General features: G+C 42.2%; 1 protein-coding gene across 7 annotated transcripts in view; it reads right to left on the reverse strand.

The window, feature by feature from the left end:
• The window catches only part of LOC106603518 (clathrin heavy chain 1), a 58,321-nt gene extending 42,947 nt beyond the window's left edge, over positions 1 to 15,374 (reverse strand). For 2 of the 7 annotated variants that reach the window (XM_014197315.2, XM_045717123.1), the window contains exon 1: positions 14,975 to 15,370. In XM_014197315.2, coding sequence (XP_014052790.2) covers positions 14,975 to 15,016 — 42 coding nt within the window. In that variant the 5' untranslated portion in view covers positions 15,017 to 15,370. Of the gene's footprint in view, positions 1 to 14,974 lie in introns of all 7 variants that reach the window. The other 5 variants (XM_014197311.2, XM_014197310.2, XM_045717122.1 and 2 more) reach the window with 5 other exon arrangements.
• Between the last annotated feature and the right edge of the window lie 338 nt (positions 15,375 to 15,712).

Genomic DNA, 15,712 nt, shown 5'->3' on the forward strand with positions numbered 1-15,712 from the left:
AATCGGAATTTTTGGACGCTTTTTTTTTTAACACCTTTATTTAACTAAGCAAGTCAGTTAAGAACACATTCTTATTTTCAATGATGGCCTAGGAACGGTGGGTTAACTGCCTTGTTCAGGGGCAGAACGACAGATTTTTACCTTGTCAGCTTGGGGATTCAATGTTGCAACCTTACGGTTAACTAGTCCAACGCTCTAACCACCTGCTTTACATTGCACTCCACGAGGAGCCTGCCTGTTACGCGAATGCAGTAAGAAGCCAAGGTAAGTTGCTAGCTAGCATTAAACTTATCTTACAAAAAACAATCAATCATAATCACTAGTTAACTACACATGGTTGATGATATTACTAGTTTGTCTAACGTGTCCTGCGTTGCATATAATTGCTTAGGTACACGTTGCTCCAACATGTACCTAACCATAAACATCAATGCCTTTCTTAAAATCAATACACAAGTATATATTTTTAAACCTGCATATTTAGTTAATATTGCCTACTAACATGAATTTCTTTTAACTAGGGAAAATGTGTCACTTCTCTTGCAAACAGAGTCAGGGTATATGCAGCAGTTTGGGCCACCTGGCTCGTTGCGAACTGTGAAGACTATTTCTTCCTAACAAAGACAGCCAACTTTGCCAAACAGGGGATGATTTAACAAAAGTGCATTTGCGAAAAAAGCACAATCGTTGCACGATTGTACCTAACCATAAACATCAATGCCTTTCTTAAAATCAATACACAGAAGTATATATTTTTAAACCTGCATATTTAGCTAAAAGAAATCCAGGTTAGCAGGCAATATTAACCAGGTGAAATTGTGTCACTTCTCTTGCGTTCATTGCACGCAGAGTCAGGGAATATGCAACAGTTTGGGCCACCTGGCTCGTTGCGAACTAATTTGCCAGAATTTTACATAATTATGACATAACATTGAAGGTTGTGCAATGTAACAGGAATATTTAGACTTAGGGATGCCACCCGTTAGATAAAATATGGAACGGTTCCGTATTTCACTGAAAGGAAAAACGTTTTTGTTTTCGAGATGATAGGTCATTAATATGGTCGAGTCCTGAAACTAAGGCTCATATTTCTGTGTGTTTATTACATTATAATTAAGTCTATGATTTGATAGAGCAGTCTGACTGAGCGGTGGTAGGCACCAGCAGGCTCGTAAGCATTCATTCAAACAGCACTTTCGTGCGTTTTGCCAGCAGTTCTTCGCAATGCATTGCGCCGTTTATGACTTCAAGCCTGTCAACTCCCAAGATTAGGCTGGTGTAACCGATGTGAAATGGCTAGCTAGTTAGCGGGGTGCGTGCTAATAGCGTTTCAAACGTCACTCGCTCTGAGACTCGGAGTAGTTGTTCCCCTTCCTCTGCATGGGTAACGCTGCTTCGAGGGTGGCTGTTGTCGATGTGTTCCTGGTTCGAAGCGAGGAGAGGGACGGAAGCTATACTGTTACACTGACAATACTAAAGTGCCTATAAGAACATCCAATAGTCAAAGGTATATGAAATAGAAATCGTAGAGAGAGAAATAGTCCTATAATAACTACAACCTAAAAGCTCCTCCTGGGAATATTGAAGACTCATGTTAAAAGGAACCACCAGCTTTCATATGTTCTGAGCAAGGAAGTTAAACGTTAGCTTTCTTACATGGCACATATTGCACTTTTACTTTCTTCTCCAACACTTTGTTTTTGCATTATTTAAACCAAATTGAACATGTTTCCTTATTTATTTGAGGCTAAATTGATTTTATTGATGCATTATATTAAGTTAAGTGTTCATTCAGTATTGTTGTAATTGTCATTATTGCAAATAAATATTTAAAAAAATATTTTTAAACGGCCGATTAATCAGTATTGGCTTTTTTTGGTCCTCCAATAATCGGTATCGGCGTTGAAAAATCATAATTGGTCGACCTCTACTATAAATGCTTTATTATCGAAATGTTGAAAGTGCGTGTGGGCGATGGAGAGAAACAAAATGGTGCAATTTGAAGCGGAGAGTCAGAGATGGGGATGTGAGCAGGTGGGTCTGGGCAGGTGAAGTAGTTGTCATTTGTATGTTTTGTATGGCCTAAAAAGATCAAATAAAATAAGGTAAAATTACAAGCTTGCAACACATCTGATTATTCATTATCAACAGGATTTATTTAATTTACATTCTTCATTGTAACCACAATGTCACAAATAATTGAACACACGAGCAGATTTACTTGGTCAAGACATTTATTAAAGAATGTTGGTACTTATTTATGTTGATCCAAAGCCACAAATGAGTAAGACAAATCCTCGCTGACCTCTTTCATTCAGTTTCTTCTTCACGTCAGCAAAGGGCTCGGTGTTTCAGAAACTCACTTTCTATAGATGGGCTATCACTCTTTCACACTGTGGTAAACAAAGACCGTTTGTTATTTACAATGATTTATTTTGGTTTTTAGAGGAAGAGAAACCAAAAGCCCACCGTGCCTATTTATCCAAAATCGTCAATCTATATGTCAAGTGTAATTCGGCATTGCATTTACCAAAGTTCTCCCTCAAATCCAGGAACACCGCCAGAATTGTTTTGTTGTTGTTGCCTGATGCAGGACTCTAGTGCCAGAGAAGAGACTCTCGGACTGAAACATTCACACCGCCATTAAATTTATGAAAAGATAGTTAATTTGTGCACCGTTTAGACTACTGATAGATCAGCGTTCTAACTCCCCCTTGTGATAGTGTGGAGCAATGACAGAATGATGCAATTTACCACACTGTCAGAAACCAGCTCAAAAATGTTAAAAGGAAGAACCACTGCACACACAGAAATATAATAGCCTACAGACAGAGATGGCTCACTCTCAGACAATGCATTCTGACCAAAGCTATTCATTTGACTTCTTGGACAAATTCTCTTGATCAAATTAAGAAAACTGACAGTTAAGTTGAAAGTTCTGTAAAAGTATTTTAAGAGCCCATTAAAAGGGCTATATGAGTTAATAAGCAGGAACTCTCCTGTATCATTATTATAGAAGTGACAGAGAAAGAGAACTAGCTACCCATCTAATTGTATGGTCGCAATTCTATTACACAGAGTTGCACATCAGTTCCTGTACACTCTAGTTTAGGGTTCCATTTAGTATAGCACTGATGACGTCACTGCAGCGTAACCATCACTCATTGGCTGGAGGGATGCCCTGACCTTGCTGCTATTGCTCGGTGGAAGGGAACTCTGTAGGCAGTGCGTAAGAAGTAACGATCCCCAACTGATTTGAACAGTAGACAATGGAGCTCTGCTGCAGAAGCAGCCCTACAGCCAAACACGATTCATCACTCAGGAAAGACACTCCATTACATTTAGAACTGCCTGGCCATTGTGGGTGATTCACATGGAAACACACTACAAAGGTTTCTATCTACCTAAAGATAAGCTTGGCCTTATCCAAGCCCAGAACAGAACACATAATAGTACTACTTTTCAAGAGATTCCAGTTATAAAACCTGACTGATGACAGGACTATGATGATTTGTGTTTGAAACAAACCTGGTTGGAGGCTTGGACGTTTATGGTGACATTTGTGGTGACATTTGTAAAAATGAAGACACACTGATGCCTTGTCAGACAAGGCCCTGGAGAAGTTCACCAATGTTCTTCAAAATGAACAGTGCATATCACTCCACAAAAAATAATGAAACTCAAGGCTGACAAATCAAAGGGAATGTATGTATACTGGATACGCATTTGAACCTCTAGACATGATGCCTATGCCAAAGCATTTGAGGAAGTCGTATATCTGACCAATGTTACCCGGAGTGGACACTGGACAGAACCCCCTCAATAGGAGTGTCCTCCTGTCCTATAACAGTCATTCCACAATGGTCTAGACAGATTTACATGCTCTTCATCCACCATGAGGTCCCTCAATGCTGGCGGCTGGAGGAAAAGCTTTTCATTCAACATGAAAACAGCCATAAAACAGGAACGTGAAGTACAGCAGGCATGCCCCCTCCATCTCCTCTGCACAATGAATGTGTTACACTGACCGGACCCAAATAATTCAGACAGATGTTTAACTAGAGCAAAATAATTTGTCTGTCCACACCAAATTTCCATGGCTAACATGAGTACACGCTAAGCAGGCACTAACATCGCTGCACCACATAGGCATGCATGACATCACTGAGAAGGAATGTGTGTGAAACCAAGTCAAATTAACACCATACACACCAACTTGGAGGCTGGAAACTCACTAATTTAGTCATGAGCTTGTGTCCTCTGCTCTCACAGACCTGGTGTTGGGTTACCTACCCCTTGGCAATAGCTGGGCTGGTGGGTTTGGGAACATGCCGGCTCAAGGCCTTTTATTCCAGATGCTATTGAAACACTGCATTAACTATGACATGTAAGCCGACAGCAGGGGAGCATGAGCAAGACTTGACAGAAGAGAGATGTAAGAAAGGAGAGAGTGAGAAAGGGAGAGATTGTTAGCGCCAAGGCTGCCGCAAAGTGTCAACCTTATTTATCTGGCGGGTGTCCTCGTCTGAGTTCACTTTGCCACGGCAGCACGATGAGAGAGAGGAAGAGGCGAGAGAGAACAGGGCGAGAAAGAGCGAGAGATTGGGGATACAAAAAGATGGATCAAAGAGGTTTACAGAGCGAAGGATGGAGGGAGCATGATTGTCTCCCCTTCTAAAAGGAGTAATGACACCAGCCAGGTGATTGACTCTGTGCTGCGGGAAGAAACAGAGACTGCCACAAGGCCACAGTGAGTGACTCCTCATCCATCAGACCTCTCATCATCCATTAACATCACCACTACCTTTACAAACCATGTCTCTCATCATTGTCACAAATCACATGAAAACCCCTAACTAGATCTTAAAATGGCACTACAGTGGAGCATGCTCTGCAGACTTCTATTACGTAACACTGGGAAGCAGACAGGAAATCTAGATGTAGCTCTATAATATATTAGCAGCTCCTGGTTCCAGATGCACTGGAGTGGCTGGATCAAATGGATACCCAATACACTACAGCCTCACTGGCAGAAAGTGGTTCAGTAGTGGTGCACTGTGTGGACCGAATGAGATTCCAACTGTACTCTCTCTCCCTGGCTATAATCAAAACTTATGTTAAGGCTAAACTGCAAATCAGACACTTCCCGAATCCCATGCGAAGCTTTCTCATAACCTGAGCGAGCCGCAGACCCATGCATCCATCTGCTGATTTAACAAGAGCTTTGCTTTTCCTCCCTTCCGCCAAGGGAACCTTGCTCAGCACAAAAGCCCCTGCGTCCTGCAGGGATTCAAGGAAAAGCAGGATGTGCTGAGGCTTGCAGGGGGTCCAGCTCCAACCTGCTCTATTACTCCACAACAGGAAGCAGGAGCCCATTGTCTCACAGATTGACCACGGGCCGGGGGACATGTGACCAGCACCAACCCAGGGGTAAGGAAGACGGGTGCTCTGGTCTGACAGATATAAGGGAAGAGGGGGGGGAAAGGAGAGATAAAAAGAGGAATACAGAGGAGTCCAGCCACTGGTCAAGCCAGTTCTGCTGACTGAGGGTTGGTTTCCAGATAGTTTAGTGGCTTTTCCTTTTTGTGAAATGCTTTGCTGCTTTATCGAACGTTCAAGTGTCCTACACTGAGGAATGTCAAGTGTTCAGCAAATCCATATCCTCACAAGCATGTCACGAGATATCAGCTGCTTACCAGGTGAGAGTTCAAAGTTCCCCACACAAACCTTTTAAGGTGAGGTTTTAAAGAGCGCAGGCATAAAAAGTTTAACACCTATTAAGCACTAAACAAAGTTTAGTGGTGGGGTAAAATGTAATGTCTTCCATTTGAATGCCATTCGACACCAGTTATTGCTGTGGTAAAATGCATAAAGACTTTCAAGCAGTGAGCAGAGTCATGTAGGAGGAGAAATGTACAGTATGTGACCTTGAGTAGGGCATCTCATTTTCAGCTGAACTGGTTACATTGTTGTGACTTGTTCAAGCTGCATAAATAGAGAGAATGAGATGCATGTTCTGTTCTGTGCTAGCAGCCCTAGTAGGATAATACTAGACGACTACATGTAGGGTCACATCAAGCAGATAGATGTTCTTACAGATGCTCCCAGGACCATCTACCATGTAATCAAAAACATTTTATCAAGAGACAACTAGCCATCTCTTGAATAAAGTGGGAAGGAATATAAAGATAGTGGCCTTATTGAAGTGAAACATTGCCTAGATATTTGATAAGCACTTAGATATTTATTGACATATCCAGTTTTTCCTCTCAATATAAACAAACACTTGGCACAGGCGAGGAAACTTGACCTCACACCCTCTGTTACAGAATAGTATTTGCAAGGGAAGCCTTTGTCAACACAGGGCCAGGCACAATGTCTTCACTCAGTGAATAGGAGTCCAACATGCATTATGTTCAAGACACTAGCTCCAACTCCCAGGAAAACCAAGTGTGTGTGTGGTGTGTAAGAAAAACAATAATGCTTGGAAAAACAGTCAGAGCCCTTGTACCTCAGAGAGAGGAAAAGTCCAGTTCTATACAGCCAGCTGTATAAATGGTTGATTTATAAAAATGCAAGCTATGCAAGTGACCCCGGATGAGTGAGGACAGAGGACACCGTCAGAGTGAGAACGAATAAAGTGGATGGGAGGCTTCAACGTATAGGCCCAGTGGTGCAGTTCACCATGAGGTTCTCAGCCTCTGGGGTCAGTCTGGGTGAACTTAAGTGTGCTTTAAAGCAGATCGTACTGCTACTGCTGGCTGAACAAATAGCGTTTATCTGGTGTAGGCCGTCATTGTAAATAAGAACGTTCTTAACCTGTTAGGGCTAGGGGGCAGTATTGACACGGCTGGATAAAAAACATACCCGATTTAATCTGGTTACCACTCCTACCCAGTAACTACAATATGCATATACTTATTACATATGGATAGAAAACACCCTAAAGTTTCTAAAACTGTTTGAATGGTGTCTGAGTATAACAGAACTCAAATGGCAGGTCAAAACCTGAGAGATTCCTTTACAGGAAGTGGCCTGTCTGACCATTTCTTGAACTTCTTTTCCATCTCTATCTTTTACTAAGGATCTCTGCTCTAACGTGACACTTCCTACGTCGTCCATAGGCGCTCAGAGCCCGGGAAAAACCTGAATGTCGTCATCCCAGCCCCAGGCTGAAACACATTATCGCCTTTCTCAAGTGGCCGATCAAGGGACTCTGGGCTTAGGCGCGTGACCTGACCGCCCCCGCCTTTGTGATTTTTTCCTCTGTTTGCCGAAAAGGAGATTCCCGGTCGGAATATTATCGCTTTTCTACGAGAAAAATGGCATAAAAATGGATTTTAAACAGCGGTTGACATGCTTCAAAGTACGGTAATGGAATATTTAGAATTTTTTTGTCACGAATTGCGCCATGCGCACGACCCTTCTTTACCATTTCGGATAGTGTCTGGAACGCACGAACAAAACGCCGCTATTCGGATATAACGATGGATTATTTTGGACCAAACCAACATTTGTTATTGAAGTAGCAGTCCTGGGAGTGCATTCTGACGAAGACAACAAAAGGTAATCAAACTTTTATAATAGTAAATATGATTATGGTGAGTGCTAAACTTGCCGGGTGTCTAAATAGCTAGCCCGTGATGCCTGGGCTATGTACTTAGAATATTGCAAAATGTGCTTTCACCAAAAAGCTATTTTAAAAATCGGACATATCGAGTGCATAGAGGAGGTCTGTATCTATAATTCTTAAAATAATTGTTATGCTTTTTGTGAACGTTTATCGTGAGTAATTTAGTAAAATGTTAGCGAATTCCCCGGAAGTTTGCGGGGGGTATGCTAGTTCTGAACGTCACATGCTAATGTAAAAAGCTGGTTTTTGATATAAATATGAACTTGATTGAACAAAACATGCATGTATTGTATAACATAATGTCCTAGGGTTGTCATCTGATGAAGATCATCAAAGGTGAGTGCTGCATTTAGCTGTCTTCTGGGTTTTTGTGACATATGCTAGCTTGAAAAATGGGTGTCTGATTATTTCTGGCTTGGTACTCTGCTGACATAATCTAATGTTTTGCTTTCGTTGTAAAGCCTTTTTGAAATCGGACAGTGTGGTTAGATTAACGAGAGTCTTGTCTTTAAATAGCTGTAAAATAGTCATATGTTTGAGAAATTGAAGTAATAGGATTTTTAAGGTTTTGAAAATCGCGCCACAGGCTTCAAGTGGCTGTTACGTAGGTGGGACGAATTCGTCCCGCCTAGCCCAGAGAGGTTAACTGACTTGCCTAGTTAAATAAAAATAAAATAAAAAGTAATGGACCTGACTGAGTGGCTGGCTCGGTCTCTGTGGCTGTATTAGAACAGCAGTACTGGGCTGGATATGTGTGTGAGAAAACATCCTTCGCCTGCCCAATGGAGCACCATGACGTCACAGAAGCAGATACGAGAGGCTGACCTTAAAGGAGTCAGTGACTGACTCCACTCATGTGACCATACTGCACCAATTGGCTCAAAGTGAGGCCCTGGTAGTTTCCTGGGAGCTAGTTAGCTCTCCTGTGTGTATGGAGCCTTACACCTACCGCCCCAGATACCTGACAGCACAGCAGAGATTTATGAAGACACTCCAGAGGGAGTGTGGACATAAACCTGATAGGGAGGCTGACAGATTCAGTTGCACAACTGAATGCCTTCAACTGAAATGTGTCTTCCACATTTAACCCAATCCCTCTGAATCAGAGAGGTGCGGGTGGCTGCCTTAAAATCGACATCCACGTCTTCGGCGCCCGGAGAACACTGGGTTAACTGCCTCGCTCAGGGGCATAACAACAGATTTTTACCTTGTCAGCTCAAGGATTCGATCCAGCAACCTTTCGGTTACTGGCCCAACGCTCTAAACACTAGCCTACCTGTCGCACCATAGGCCTCTGCTTTGCATTTCATCATGTAAATGGGTGACTTACACTGAAGGGAACCTTTGGGTCTTCATTTCCAATTACAGCCAATCATGAATGGCCCAGTTGAAGGACAATGTGTGGGAAATATTCTGCATAATCCACTGCTCATACCTCGCTCTATACCATCCGTGAAACACGCATGAAACAGCATATGCAAGTAAAGCAATAGTGATGGCAGCTGGACTCCCCAGGGTGAGTGTGTGTGATATAGATATATATACACTGCTCAAAAAAATAAAGGGAACACTAAAACAACACATCCTAGATCTGAATGAAAGAAATAATCTTATTAAATACTTTTTCTGTACATAGTTGAATGTGCTGACAACAAAATCACACAAAAATAATCTATGGAAATCCAATTTATCAACCCATGGAGGTCTGGATTTGGAGTCACAATCAAAATTAAAGTGGAAAACCACACTACAGGGTGATCCAACTTTGATGTAATGTCCTTAAAACAAGTCAAAATGAGGCTCAGTAGTGTGTGTGGCCTCCACGTGCCTGTGTGACCTCCCTACAATGCCTGGGCATGCTCCTGATGAGGTGGCGGATGGTCTCCTGAGGGATCTCCTCCCAGACCTGGACTAAAGCATCCGCCAACTCCTGGACAGTCTGTGGTGCAACGTGGTGTTGGTGGATGGAGCGAGACATGATGTCCCAGATGTGCTCAATTGGATTCAGGTCTGGGGAACGGGCGGGCCTGTCCATAGCATCAATGCCTTCCTCTTGCAGGAACTGCTGACACACTCCAGCCACATGAGGTCTAGCATTGTCTTGCATTAGGAGGAACCCAGGGCCAACCGCACCAGCATCTGGTCTCACAAGGGGTCTGAGGATCTCATCTCGGTACCTAATGGCAGTCAGGCTACCTCTGGCGAGCACATGGAGGGCTGTGCGGCCCCCCAAAGAAATGCCACCCCACACCATGACTGACCCACCACCAAACCGGTCATGCTGGAGGATGTTGCAGGCAGCAGAACGTTCTCCACGGCGTCTCCAGACTCTGACACATGCTCAGTGTGAACCTTCTTTCATCTGTGAAGAGCACAGGGCGCCAGTGGCGAATTTGCCAATCTTGGTGTTCTCTGGCAAATGCCAAACGTCCTGCACGGTGTTGGGCTGTAAGCACAACCCCCACCTGTGGACGTCGGGCCCTCATACCACCCTCATGGAGTCTGTTTCGGACCGTTTGAGCAGACACATGCACATTTGTGGCCTGCTGGAGGTCATTTTGCAGGGCTCTGGCAGTGCTCCTCCTGCTTCTCCTTGCACAAAGGCAGAGGTAGCGGTCCTGCTGCTGGGTTGTTGCCCTCCTACGGCCTCTTCCACGTCTCCTGATGTACTGGCCTGTCTCCTGGTAGCGCCTCCATGCTCTGGACACTACGCTGACAGACACAGCAAACCTTGCCACAGCTCGCATTGATGTGCCATCCTGGATGAGCTGCACTACCTGAGCCACTTGTGTGGGTTGTAGACTCCCGTCTCATGTTACCACTAGAGTGAAAGCACCGCCAGCATTCAAAAGTGACCAAAACATCAGCCAGGAAGCATAGGAACTGAGAAGTGGTCTGTTGTCTCCAACTGCAGAACCACTCCTTTATTGGGGGTGTCTTGCTAATTGCCTATAATTTCCACCTGTTGTCTATTCCATTTGCACAACAGCATGTGAAATTTATTGTCAATCAGTGTTGCTTCCTAAGTGGACAGTTTGATTTCACAGAAGTGTGATTGACTTGGAGTTACATTGTGTTGTTTAAGTGTTCCCTTTATTTTTTTGAGCAATATATATATATATAAGTCACATACAATGACTGACGTGCCAATGACACAGAAATCAAAGGATACATAGGCTACTTCAGTTATAACATCCCCACTTCTTATTACACTAAACTTGTGCACTGCAGGTGCTGTTAGGCAACAGAAACTAGTAAATAAATGCAATGCATAGTGAGAGCACAATATCCTTTTCTGGCTTTGCACTGAAAATGCTTTCATGTCTAGAATAACTTCACACAGCCTTAAAACGGAAGCAAGCACCAGAGGTCAATGTGAATTCTACACACATAGTATTGGTAATTTCAGTAAAAATCTATAATTCATAGACAGAGTACTAGTATTAAGTCTCACTCAGGATGCATGAGAAAGATGGTGGATGTGGTACACAACACCCCTGCCTCACACACCCTACAGCTACAAACTACAGTGCCAGTTTAGCTCAATCTCAATTCACAGAATAGCCAGTACATTATCTAAACAGTCCCACCTTCCTCTATCTTCTGGAACACCCATCCTGCAATTAGAGACCCTTCAAGGGCATAAAACTCACCATAAACTGTATATTATAATTCCACAGAATAAAGGTCTTTACAGGGGCTTGTCAACCTCAGACGTGATGTATGAATAACTAAAGCTATATTTAGATACATTTGACTAATCAAATGTATCTTCAGTACAGGTACATTAGCGATATGGAGTGCTATTAAGGCCGGGACGATACCAATTTCTTGATAATTGTTAGTATCGTGGCAAAGAAAAACTAAACGGATTTAACTTTAGGAAAACAGCTCTAACGTTGGAAACAAACATCATTATGTTGTCATCCAGAGTCACATTCATTGATTTTCCAAGCGGAAGCACATCATATTTTACATACAGCAGGTTTTTAAAGGACCAAAGAGTTAGGTCTGCTTGGCGTTTTCATTTTAGCCATGGAAAGAAATATTGCAATACTGGTATCATCCTGGCCCTAAGGGCTATTGCTGTGAATGCACTGTGCAGCAGCAAAGGCTGGAGTGGATACTAGGTCTAGTGTTTGGGACTACGCCTGCAGGGTTCATTTGTGTTATCACCATTCCCGTCTGCAGAAGAAAAAAAACAGAGGACAGCCCTCCAACAACATTGGCTCACAGTGACAGAAAGAAATATTTTTTTTCATCCCTTCACCTCTCCAACATCTGTGGTTAGCCATAATCCTCCGGAGAATATCCTATCATTTTACACCACAGTTTGAAATACTGAGAAATTACAGTTGCGATTCCCCTCAGACACCATGCAATATCCATGAGAAAAGAGAAACTAGAATCAATGTAATAGCAAAAACAGCACAACTCCAGATGTAGAGGGAAAACTGCACAATTTAACAGCAAAAGTGATGCAGTCTCAGTCACACGCAGCGCTTTGTCTATAAGCATTGTGGTAAAGCTATTATTCTGACAGAAAAATAAATACTACATATTTCCACCTCTCCTAACGGTTTTGTGTGAGACATGCTTTAACTTCTCTAGGCTTGGGGGCGCTATTTTCACGTCCGGATGAAAAGTGTGCCCAAAGTAAACTGCCTGCTACTCAGGCCCAGAAGCTAGGATATGCATATAATTGGTAGATTTGGATAGAAAACACAAAAGTTTCTAAAACTGTTTGAATAATGTCTGAGTATAACAGAACTGATTTGGCAGGCGAAACCCCGAGCACAATCCATCCAGGGAAATTTGTTTGAGGTCAATCTGTTTTCCATTGATTTTCTATGGTAAACCCATTTTAATAGAAATATGCTTGCAGTTCCTATAGCTTCCACTAGATGTCAACAGTCTTGAAATTGGTTGATGTTTTTCTTTAGAGAAATTAAGAAGTATGGCAGTTCAGAACGAGGGTCCAGCCGAGTGCACTCTAATGTTTTGATGCGCACGACCTGGAACGTGCTCTCTTTGTTTTCCTCCGGTATTAAACAGTTTATCCCGTCTTAAATTTTATTGATTATTTACGTTAAAAAAATACCTAAAGTTGTATTAGGAAAGTTGTTTGAAATGTATGGATCAAGATCACAGGTAGCTTAAGATATTTTGTAGTCATGTTGCGCGAGTTGGAACCGGTGTTTTTTTTTTTTTATCAAACGTGCCAACATATTGGAGTACCAACAGAAGAAGTTCTTCAAAGGTAAGGCATGAATTAAATCGTTATTTCTGACTTTTGTGTCGCGCCTGGTGGGTTGAAATCTGATTTTCATGTGTTGGTATGCTGGGCGCTGTCCTCAGATTATCGCATGGTTTGCTTTCGCCGTAAAGTCTTTTTGAAATCTGATACGGTGGCTAGATTAACAAGAAGTTCAGCTTTAATTTGGTGTATTGCACTTGTGAATGTATGAAAGTTAAATCTTTTTTATAATTTCTTTTGAATTTGGCGCTCTGCCATTTCACCGGATGTTGTCAAATCGATCCCGTTAACGGGATTTGAGCCCAAAGAACTTAAAATAAACCAACTTTGCATTGTGTCTAGCAACAAATAAATACAATGTAAAACTAATTATTTTTCAGAAACCAAGATGTAGGCGGATCGCATGTCTCGTTCTGAATCTGAGGCTCCACAAAAAGACCAGAGACTGATTTATTCATTAGCTAGCTCACTTAGAGATCTTTCAAGCCAGCAGTCTTGACACAATACATGCACTCCAAGGAGCATAAATGTTTTCCACTTCCTCAACTTGACCTACTGTGAGCTTAATAGTCACCATGACATGATGTAGCCTATGTCAGGCTAAGGTGTGGTCATTCAAAACCACAAACACCCAGTCACACATATTGCCTAATAGAGGAAGGCTTTTTCATTGGTCTGATTCTTTAACACTATATCGTCTTCTCTGTCAGATGTCATTTGCGTAGCATTTTAGTGCTTGTGGTAATTGTTTTGGGCTCCCGAGTGGCGCAGCGGTCTAAGGTACTGCATCTCAGTGCTTGAGGCGTCACTACAGAAACCCTGGTTCAAATCCAGGCTGTATCACAACCAGACGTGATTGAGCAGCACACAATTGGCCCAGCGTCATCCGGGTTTGGCCAGTGTAGGCAGTCATTGCCTAGTTAAATAAAAGCTAAAAATAAATTGTCCACTGAAAATAAACTACAGCCATACTGCCCAAGAGTTTAAAGTTATTTCATTAACAGAACAGTAATACAACTTATCTGTGATGGAAAATCATTAGTCAGTATGCATTCATACAAAAGTAAATGACAAAGCCAATGCAAAAGTACATGCCAAAGCCTTATCTGCTTACGTGTGAAGGTGTGTCATACACATGCTCTCATACTATCAAGGTGTGTATACTCAGAAGGTAATGTCCATTCACTACTACCAGAAAAGCACTAGAATTGTGATGCAGGCAGCCCACTTAACCTAATCTGCATGAATGAAAGGATTTTCATGATACTGTTGGTGACGGAAAGAATGAAACGTTGCCTATTCTTGAGTACTGACATTGAGGGAAATGACTATCAGGCTTGGTGTTATCTAGTGACCTCACTCCACCGGCTGAGTTAGAACTGCTTATTCAAAACTAAAGGCAAGAACAAGTGTAAATGGAAATGAAACTCAACTCGCTGATAGTTCAGATCTGTGACAGGAACAATGTTAGCTAAACTAGCTAGTATAGGTGGCTGGCTAACTTTAGCTTACTAATATTTGATCCGGGTTGAATGGTCATCACATTGAGCTAGCTATAACGTGCGGATAAACACCAAAACACCCGGCATCATAGTTAACGACAGATGGTTTATTGCTGAATTGGAATTAATTTATTTCTTTAATGTAGCTAGCTAGCTACAACACATACGTGAGTAGTTAGTTAGTAGATTTAGGCTAAGCTAACGTTAGCTGGTCTCATACTGGTTAGTTGGCAAACTACCTATTTTGTAGCTAACTTTAACAATAAGTTATTGGCCTACTAACGACTTCGCTGTCCATACCAATGGGTAAGACAACTTGCTCGCTAGTTAGAAACGATATCTACATAGTTACTTTATCTAGTTAACTAATGTAATCCATAGTCAGCGTCCCACCGAGCTGGGCGACGATGTCATGATTAGCTAACTAGCTAACTCAGCCAACATTATGTTGAGGTCATTATCATTCAGAGATAAGCGATGCTTGTTACTCGTCGGTTATGTTAGTATCCTAATGAACAATGAATGAGGAAAGTAATACATCACAATTTCAGAAATATCACCATTCATTCAACATAACGTTACCTGCAGGTGCTCCTGAAAGCGAATAGGCAGGATCTGAGCCATGGCGGTTCCTTTGCTCTCCTCCCGATTCTCACTACGGCTTCTTCTCAGATCCTAGCCGGGCAGCCAGGGAAAGGCTAGTTTAAAGTCCAATTGGGTAGACTCTTAGACTTGTATGAAAATGTGTTGTCAATATACTGGTGATTGTAATTGTCCTTTTACTGTTTACTTGCTTCCCCAGTGATGACCGTCTGCTACCGCTGCACTGAACACCCTGGACCTTCAATGGCGGTGGTGGAGGCTGCTCGGGAGAGAAACAATCCGGAAATGGCAGTGTACTTCAGTGGAGCGGACGAATACACCTATTTATGTTTCAAAAAGTGTAATTTCCAATCACGATTAGCATTTTATGTAGAATATTCACAATTGAAACCTATTCATTTTTATACAATCCAGGAAAAAAATCATAAAATGTAGTGCAAAGGGCGCATACAATTTCGGCGTTAAGGATACATTGGCACTATTTCTTTGCGATTCACCCTTTGATTTTTGCCACATCATTTGTCCTCGTGAATGAACGTCAGATCCTACTTGCGTGCCACGGTTCCCAGTGGCTTAAAGTACTTAAGTAAAAATACTTTCAAGTACTACTTAAGTCGTTTTGGGGGGCATCTGTACTTTACTATTCATATTAACTACTTCTACTTTACTACATTCCTAAACAAAATGATGTACTTTTTACTCTACAGTTTCCCTGAC

This window comes from Salmo salar, chromosome ssa04, assembly GCF_905237065.1.
Source record: "Salmo salar chromosome ssa04, Ssal_v3.1, whole genome shotgun sequence".
In the NCBI taxonomy this organism is placed as follows: domain Eukaryota; kingdom Metazoa; phylum Chordata; class Actinopteri; order Salmoniformes; family Salmonidae; genus Salmo; species Salmo salar.